General features: G+C 35.9%; 1 protein-coding gene across 3 annotated transcripts in view; it reads left to right on the top strand.

The window, feature by feature from the left end:
* Nucleotides 1-1,931: 1,931 nt before the first annotated feature.
* Nucleotides 1,932-10,006, top strand: part of LOC117417288 (guanine nucleotide exchange factor VAV3-like) — a 73,460-nt gene continuing 65,385 nt past the window's right edge. The window contains exon 1 of one of the 3 annotated variants that reach the window (XM_034924898.2): nucleotides 1,932-2,531. In XM_034924898.2, the coding sequence (XP_034780789.2) occupies nucleotides 2,325-2,531 (207 nt within the window). In that variant the 5' untranslated portion in view covers nucleotides 1,932-2,324. The remainder of the gene's footprint in view (nucleotides 2,532-10,006) is intronic. The other 2 variants (XM_034924897.2, XM_034924899.2) reach the window with 2 other exon arrangements.

Genomic DNA, 10,006 nt, shown 5'->3' with positions numbered 1-10,006 from the left:
AGTAAATGTTTAGGATTAAAGCTCAGGATTAGAATGGAGTGAATTCTTGGTTTCAGTGGATTGCAAATCTTTTGCCTGTATTCTGCAAAGCTTTTGCCTGCCCCCCCACCAACTGGCAGCTTGAATAAATCTATAAATTTAATCCTGCTGGAATGTCAGACCTTCTGGAACTGGTACCTTCTGGAGAGAAGATCTTACTTTTCTCAAAAAAAGATTAGGTTGAAAACTTTATTAAAAGGTAGATTTAATTGAAATTGCTGTTGGTTGTCTTCTTATTAATGTTATTATTAAGGAGAAGGGTTATAACATTACACAATTGCTGACCAAAAGAAACTTTTTCACACAACGACTAATCAGAACAAGTTTGTATACATTATCTTTTACTTTATCGTACATGCCGTTACCGTACTTGTCAGTTAAATGCTCTGCAAAATGTTCCAGCTATAAGGTACTAAAACATGTGTCTTCTTTGGCTGCCCAGCAAACAGATGTCTAGTTACAGTGCAGGATGTCCACAACGTCAGCACTGCTCTTGGCATCTTGCCTTGTCTGGTTATCTTGTCCTTGATTATAATAGAACATAGGCTATGTACTTTCATCACTATGCTGTGTCAATTATTATTATTATCATTTTTTATTTCTTAAAAACTGTTCATAAAATGTACTTTAATAGAGTCAGGTCAGTGACATTGCAACCAGGTTTCATGGGAGCTTCTTTTGACAGCACTGTGAGCACATCTCAATCCACATGTCAACCTAATTGAAAAGAAACGGCCAATTGTGCTGAATTGTGAGGTGATTCTATGAGTTATGCTGGCTTCAAACCCAGCTCTACAGAGTGAAAAGCATGAGAGGCTAGTGAATTAGCCCTCATCCCACCTAGTTCAATTGGGGTTTCCATCATTAATACACACTAGTTTATTTGTAAGTGTGTATCAACATGAATCAGCAAAGCAACCACAACATGGATTAAACCAAATGTACAATGCTATCACAGAAATACATGAAATGGTGATACCTGTTATACAATATTTATTGACACTATGATGTCTGCAGCACTTGGTTTTATCTTACATGTTAAAAGTAAACTGTCTTGGCACTTTATACAGTTAAATCAACTGGGCTTACTTAAGAACTGTAAGAAAGATTAATGGTGGTCCTGCAGCATTTTGTGTACAAAGCTGCCTAATCCTTTGTCATGTTTGCCTCTTGTAAGCTTCACTATTCCTTCCCACTACTACTTTATGCTTCTACCATGGTATGCTTTTATAAGGATTTATAACTCCAAACTATTTAACAAACGTGCTAAAAAATCAAGGGTGTCTTTCATAGTGATATAGTAATATGGATACATGGGCCCAAGCAGATCTAATTCTCTAAGGGTAAAAATGGTTTTAAATCAGAAGGAAAAAAAAAAAACCTCCACAGCGTCTTTAAAAATAATTGATCTTTAAATACATCCACCTGCAAATGTTCTTTTTCCTTATTTCAAGCAGTGCTACACCTTACTAAACAAACATTTACACACTCAAATAAATAAATAAATAACACATTTTATTTTAAATGTCTCATAAAAATACAATCTATGCTGATTATTGGGTGTTTAATGTCGGTGCTAGTGGTGGCCTATATAGTTCATAGTTTTTTTTTTGGTTTTTTTTTATAGACATATTTAAAAATGTTGGATACTCATATAACTTCAGAGACAGGTGGTCTTAATACTATAATGCATCCAGTGCAGTATTCTTGACCTACAAAAGTATTTTTGACCAATCAATATATCCATATAATAGTGACGTTGTCAAACCCAAAGCCCCATTGCCTAATTTGGACGCCTACGTTATCAAGGGCATGAGTTTGTTGATAATTATGATTTTCACACCAGCGTCAGAGTTTCTTCTCATTTATTAATGTTTCACTCCTCTCCTAATTGAAGAACGCTCGCACTCGGAGGAAGTCTCTGCTGCCTGCGCCAAGGCTCCTGTGTGTATACGGAACATGTGAGAGTGACAGACGGAAGAGTCAGACCGCAGCAAGCAAGCAACAGCAGCGAGACAGAAAAAGGAGCTGGAGGGGCAGAGCAGAACAGACTCAGCTGTGCAGTTAGCTCGGCGCTGTTCACTCATAAATCGATGTCTATACGTGTGTGTGCGCGCAATGCAAAACAAAAGTGGGAAGTGACATTGCAGTTCTCTTTTTACGTTATTACACTTCCAGCAGAAAAGACTTATTGCATAGCAATACAATGTGTAAATAACTTGATTTCGAGCTGCATTTATTTTATTTTATTTTGTTTTTACAATTAGCATTACATTGAATATAACATGATGGAGCCTTGGAGGCAATGCGCATTGTGGCTTATCAATTGTAAGGTGCTGCCACCAAACCATCGGGTTACGTGGGAATCAGCCCAGGTATTTGATTTAGCCCAAACCCTAAGGGACGGGGTTCTGTTGTGCCAGCTTCTGAACAACCTGAGACCCCTATCTATCAATCTGAAGGAGATCAATCTGAGACCGCAGATGTCACAGGTAAGGGTTTTACATTAGTATAATGATGAGTTCGCCTTGGAAGGAAGAACACGAGCATCACATTAAATGCTCGTTTTTGAACTACCACTGTGTGTGCTTTTATGTATAAAAAAGACGATTAATCAATGTTAAAAGGTGCCGATTTTCGATTGTTTTTTATTACCGTACAGTTTTGCGTTTACTGTCTTGTTGCTGCGAGTACAGCAACACATCGGTAGCAGTCATGAAAATATATAAATGCAAAAGTTTTACAGTTAAACAATAACATTTCAAAACATGCCGATCGGTTGCTAATTCGAGCACTTCTCTTTGTACAACTACAACCTTATAACGTTTGGTGTATGTTTTTGTTTTGAGAATGCATCGCTACAATAAGGAAGTTACACTATTCTCTGTCGAGTACCGTTATCCATTCTGACAGCACAAAACGCTGCCCCCTAGGTGCAATAATTGATGTGTGAGGATAGTCTAACATACACATACTGTAGTTGTAGATATAGGACAGATAGCTGACCTCGGGCTCTTTTCCCATCAACTGTACCGGCGGTGTCTAGACATTTTCCAACCAAATAGAATAAACAATAAAATAGTTAATATATGTACTGCACTAAGTTGAAAGGATACAAAGAAAGGGGGAACATATGTATATTTTATAATATGTATTTTTTTAAAAAAAATAATATATAGTTAAACATGCCACGAATTGAAAACGGATATGGTGCAGTGGTTATTTAGCTGCTAGAGTTGTTGTTTTTTGTTAGTTTAATGTGAAAACAGTAATAATGATGACAGCATTATATTCATACAAGTATTCTTATTTTATTAAACAAAATTAAAGTAAAAAAATAAATAAAAAGCATATAGTTTAAACACTATTTTAAATCTATGTGTCCCAGTTCTGATCTTTGGAAATCTAGTCACCCTATGGATAGAGAAACATACATTACCTACATTATGATCTTTAACTATTTATGTTATATACTGTACATTTTTTATTCAACAGATTGCCACATATGATAAAATATTATAACATGTTGAATAATAATGGCACTGTGGTATTGCAGTACTACATGACAACACCAAACTGTAGTTACTGTAGTTTAATGCAGTTAAATACAATTGCAAGATGCTTTGGGTTTACTATTGTAGCATATCATGAATGAACAGTTCTTCCTGACCAGCTACAGTAGCTGGAAGACAGTGCCTGATTGTCTTGTGGCAATATCTATCATCCTCCATCTTTTCCTGTACTATATTTAACAATTTATATACATTTTGAAATAAGTAATATTCACAACTTGCTCCAGATTGTAAACTGTGTGTTTTATATACCCCCTCACCATAAGCATGTTTTATTTAAACTATTGGGTCGAAAATGTACATAATTAGGTATCTAGTAAATTCCAAAATGAATAATTCATTAATTCGGAGACAGCTATTTTGTCATCCCATTTTCTAGAAAACATGTGCTGGGTTTACCCTGGGTAGAAAACAGGATAAAAGCCTGAAAAAGCACAAATAGACAATACTACAAACTGGGATTAAATAATACAGAGTGATGCCGGTGGTATATCAAAGGCCTTAGTGGTCTTGCACTGTCATTACTGAAAATAGAATAATGTTGCCCATTCTGTAATTAGCATCTGGTCATATCATTGTTGGTCATGTATTTATTTAAATATAAAGTTTGTAGCATCTTCTTTCAACTCTCCAGTAATTATTTTTTAACATATTTTAATTCAGCCTTTGCAAATGTCCTATGCACAGGGCAACTAGTAGTTTAATTGCATTAGTTGCTTTAAACATTACTCAGTGTTACTTTTTATGTACATGTATCCATATTTAAAAAAAGAAGCAGCATCTGAGTTTGGGTTGCTTAGCATCCTGCCTCATTAAATGCATCGATTTATCAGCATGGGATAACAGCATTGAAAACAAGATATGGGCTGCATTTCCTAGCACAAGGGCCCAAGAGGGTACTGGAAGAGGGGAAGGAGGTTTCTGTTAAAGGCCAGGCCACAACAGAAGCATACTCATATATGCTTTTTATTTGTTTTATTTTGTTACTTGAGAGATGAATGTACACTTTGTTCTGAGTATTGAGTCTGCTGAAAACTTCAGAATGCAGATTAATCCTAGGTGTCAGGTGGAAAAGACTGAACAAAGCTGATTGCGAGGAAGTGAGGTGGGGAAGAATATTAGTCTTTCGCAATTCAGTGAGTTCAACTCTATATGCTTCCTTAGCACACTTAAGACAGCTGTTTCAGAAGCATTTTGTGCTGGGATAGTTTTTTAAGCAAAGCTGAAACAATGATAGAAAACCATACAGAAAACCAAATTCAAGGCAATGTCATAGCATAGCATATTTGACCCCTCCTCCCATTGTAAGTGCGTGTATCAGTGTTTTTTTCTCCCTGCAGATGTGAATATTATTTGTCCCCTAAAAGTAGAAATATACTTTATTTTTAAATTAAGCAGAGCACCATTTTTACATTTGGTGTTTCTCTTTGTATAAATATTTTCATATAATTCTTAATCTACTCCAATTCTTTCACTTTTCTGTTTAGTCTAACCCCAACGAATTTCACTGAATCCCAAGTGTTTATTGCATTTTTACCTAGCAAAAGATGCAGATCTTGGATTAGTTTCACTTTTAAAAAAAAACTAAATGTCAACACTCTCAGCTTTGTCTCTGGCTTTCCTGGTTTTCCATGATTTACTGCTTTCAACTCACAATTGATAGATGGTACTGTGTCTTGCTAAATTCAGGTCAGTTTTTTAGTCAGGGGTTGAATTTGACTTTCTAAAATATAGCATTTATTTTATTTAACAATTTTGACCCTTGCTTTAACATTTTGGATGGAATTATCATAAGCAATGGTTTACCTTTGATCACATTTGAATACATGCATACTTAAATACAGACGTACAGTACATACATACATACATACATACATACATACATTCTTGTTGTACATATGTGTAAAATGACTGCTGACAAATGTGAAACTGCTTTTAACACTTTTTGTGAATGGGTACTATTAGTAATATATTCACACAAGAGGAAACACGCAGTGCTGTACATGACAATATTAACTGTCTTTATAAGGAAGTAAATACTTCCTGGTTACTTTGAATACCTCTAGTTAGCAATGTGCTATCAGTTGTTTTGCACATTACATTGATATTTTTTTTATCCCGTAACCATACAATGTTTGACATCCAGTATACATGTATATCACCTTACTATTTAGACATGGGATGTTAAATGGCACAAAGCATTAAATATTTAGAAATTCTTATGCTTTCCCCTTTGGTCTTTTCCATGTCTTTGCACTCTTCTAAGTGTATTTCAAAGACCATCCCCCCTTTCCTTCACCACACATCCACACACACATCCACATGTTTGTGCCTGTGTCAAGAAGCTGAGCACATTTCTGGCAGTTATTTCTATTCACTTAGAATCTCAAATGCTATGTATAATTAATAATCTCTGCAAATACTAAATACAAGCAAAACCTTTGTTATTATTTTTTTTTAATACTACAGATCAAGGTTCCAGTATGACTGGTAAATAAGGCCACTCACGCACACACACACACACACACACACACACACACACACACACACACACACACACACACACACACATGCACGCACGCATGCACACACTGTGACGTTTTACTCCATCACCAAGGAGACTGACCTTCAGACCTCCTGGGACTGATGCAGAAGGCAATGATAATATTGCGGCAGTTGTTATTTTCTTAATTATCAGAGCTTCAGATTAAATATTTACAATTCCACGTACAGTTCAGCTCCTATTATGCATGTTAATCTTATGTCCATTTAGCTGAAGATGCATGTCATAATAAGTGGCCAAAGATTCTAACTGTGACTCTCTAAAGACAACTATCCCAATCTTGCACAAAATCCAGTCTGTCTGGAGATTACTATTGTGATAATCTGAATCGAGGAAATCCTGGCATGACAGTTTATATGCAGAAACTTCTTTATTTATACAAGGATACATTCTGATGTAATAGCTGCTGACCTAATTAAAGTGAACATTAGGATAGGGTTTGTTATTTACTTGTGTGTGTTTTACTGTAATTATTGCCTAAAACATTAATGATTGTCTTTATAATTCTTATTACATATGTGGATACACTGAATTTCCTTCAGAAATATTTACTGTTATATACTGTATACAACATATAGGATAATTTCTGTGAAATATGTCTGTTTATTTAAGCAACAAAATGATTTCTAAATAACAGCAAGCTTAACTAGCATTTACCAAAAGATTCACCCATTATTTTCTTTCGGGATAAAGGTTTATTTTTTTAGTCAGTTTTTTAAAAAAAAACAGATTATATATAAAATCCTAGCCAATATGAAAAATGTGGTGTTATAAGCAATATTATCCATGACCTCATATGTCGATGCATCTAGACATTCACTTAACGATCTGTCAGTGGCTTGAGTTCCTTTAAACCATGTCGGCTGGAATAAAATGGGGACCATAAGGTCCCCATTTAAATAATTACTCTGTATTAAAACAGAAAGACCTAAAGATTCTCAGAAAATTGATTTGGATTGTGTGTACACTGCTTTTTTTAATAATAACATTACTGAAAAAAAATACCACAAACATGTCTGTTATGATGGAGCTTATCTCAAATTCTCCCCCAATCTAATGTCAGCCATCTGTTAGAAAATGAATACTGTTAAGCAATGCCATTGGAAACTGGTGCAATACTCCATAAACTGAGACCTACAGTACAGTATACTAGTCACCCTTGTATACAGTAAAACCCTGTCATATTTAAATTGTAATTTAATTAACACCACTCTTGTCAGATCAACCCCCTGTAACCTGTCATGTTGTGTGGAATACTCTTCTGCCCTGTTGTTCACTCCAGCAAATTGCACACAGGACATCACCTGACCTTTCTAAGACATGAAGGGTGCATTTTCAGAATTCCAGCACTGGTAGATTTGGAGGTATCATGGGAATTACCACATTTTTGAGTGAGTGTGAGGAGCCACGTCATTCTATAAGGATATTTACTCTCCCTTGATTTGAAAAGCGAATGTATTTTTTAAAACAGTAAATACAAAAAGTTGTTTTGACAGTTCAAAAGCTTATATTACTGTAGTAAAAATCTCATGAATGTTTGTACATACATGCATATCCAAGACTGCTTGACATACTTTTTTTTTAATAATACGATTTTTAAAAAGAAACCTTTAGTTGAATTGTGTGCCGCCAGTATGGTTGCTTGAACTTAGATATTTTATTGCAATGTTTGTCTTCCCAGACACAGTAAGTGGTTAATGGATTTCCCATGCTTGTCCTTTTATTACTGAAAATGGGTGGTCTACCTGAGAACATACAGTAGGGAAGCAGCATGTCCCATTGACAGTTCTTGCCCATATAACTCACAATCCTTAGTGACTGTCACTGCAACAGCTTATGTGAGGAGACCTAACACATTATCGCATTTGTTCCCAATGCAAATCCAATCCTATTGAGGCGCAACAGGAACCAGAGTAGTGTTAGTTATACCAGATGGGCTGCTTACTATGAGTTTCAAGACCACACATTTCTGAAGTTAGATTCCTAGTGCACAAATACAACAGTTTTTACTCCAACCCCCAGTGTTTTATTCATAAACCTCATGATATACTTTCCCTCTGACAGGATAAAATTGATTTTGTGAGTGTAAATTAGGTTTGTATCAATAAATTGAATTACTGTAGAAGAGGAGAACTTTTTTTGTGTTAAGTACTCACCAGAAGTGCTTTCTGGTGTAGCATGGTAAGCATTCAATATCTCTCGAGTGGGGATTATTTAAATCCAGTTGGTCGAGTCCATTTGAATCAATTTTTGTCATGGCCATTTCTGAAAATATGGAAAGGTAATTTGGGTTTGTTCTCGTATCCCTCTTGTATGAAAAAGTTTAAACCCAGCCTAATTGGTAGCAAAAATACATTGATACAATAATACATTATATATACATACCCTCTTATGTGAGAGTGGATGTGGTTTTGTAATGTATTTTAGGTATTTAAGTATTATGGTAAGCTTGTCATAAAATGTCATTTTTAAGCAGTTACTAAGGCTAAAGCAAAATACAATATCTGTAACAGTACAAAACCAGCAAAAAAGACAACTGCAGAAAGAAGCAGTTAAATTATTGTTCTGAGTAATTCCTTGCTAGTTGTTATTGTTAAAATTATTTTATTCCACCTTTACCTTTGCCCACTGTGTTTATCATTAATGAACAGCATTATTTTCACCCTTTTTTTGTTGGCATCATGGAAACTGAATCTCCCTAAAATAACTGGCCCAGGCATAGTTTGATGCACAACTGTCCCACAAGATCTGTTTTTTATATGCATTAGTATTTGTTTGGGAAGGATGTTTTATCTGCAGCTCAAGTGGAAGTGCCTGGCCAAGATGCATTAAAGATCAGTATTTTAACCAAGTCAATATCTGACAACCATATCTCAGGTAAAACAAAATATAGACTTAGCTGTACCTTGGGCTTGGACTGCCTTGAATGCATCTCTGTCATGCAGTAGTTACCCCTTCTGGATCAGAGTGGGACAATCCATCCCCCATGCCAAAGACAACACCACCACATCAATCTGTATCAAGATTTATCTAAAGTTGAATTCAAAATCAAGACAATATATTCGTAGATACTTGACACACAAATAATGAGTGCTACTGTATTATATACTCCTCCTGAGCAATACTGTTTGCCATTAAAGATATATCACTTTAGATGTTTCAATAAAAGGCACTTAAATTATACAGTATATAAACCAAGTGCATTTTATCAGTGCTGCTAACATTACTGAAGTCACTTTACTCTTAATTAAATCTGCCCTTGAGACTATTTATAATGATGGAGGATTGACAGGTTTATTTCATCACACTTCTCCTGCGTGTTGACTAAAAAATAAGTAATTAGATATTCCTGCAATACCAGATACCAAAAACGAGGCAGTTTCCTTAAAAACAAGTTTACTGCTTCTGTTTTTCTTTCTTTCTGTAAACCTTAACCTTAACATTTGTAATGTCAGCCTTTAGGCATAGTTGGGGGGTGCTGGAGAATGGCTCTTTCTTTCTCTCTCTCTCTTCTTCTCTCTCCCTGTTTACTTCCAGCACCAGCCGAGCACCACCGCGGAAACCAGCCAGCCTAGTTCCGGGACGGCGCGGCTCCGCCTATTCTGCCTCGGAGCTCTCTCTCTCTTAGCCAGATCTCCAATAGCCTTGTGCCCTGCATGCTACGTCAGCCTCCAGGCCAGAGCGGGGCGGGCCAGGGCTCCCCTCTTCACTGTCCCGTCTGTCAATCACTCCCTATTCTATATATATGCACAAGCACAATTTCCTGTCTTTGTCTTGCGTTTGTTTTTCCTCCTCCTCCCTCCTCTTTCACTTCTCTTTCTATGCTGCATTG

This window comes from Acipenser ruthenus, chromosome 12 (genome assembly GCF_902713425.1).
Source record: "Acipenser ruthenus chromosome 12, fAciRut3.2 maternal haplotype, whole genome shotgun sequence".
Lineage (NCBI taxonomy): Eukaryota > Metazoa > Chordata > Actinopteri > Acipenseriformes > Acipenseridae > Acipenser > Acipenser ruthenus.
The sequence above is the reverse complement of the archived record's forward strand: the minus strand, read 5'-3'. Positions and strand labels throughout refer to the sequence as shown.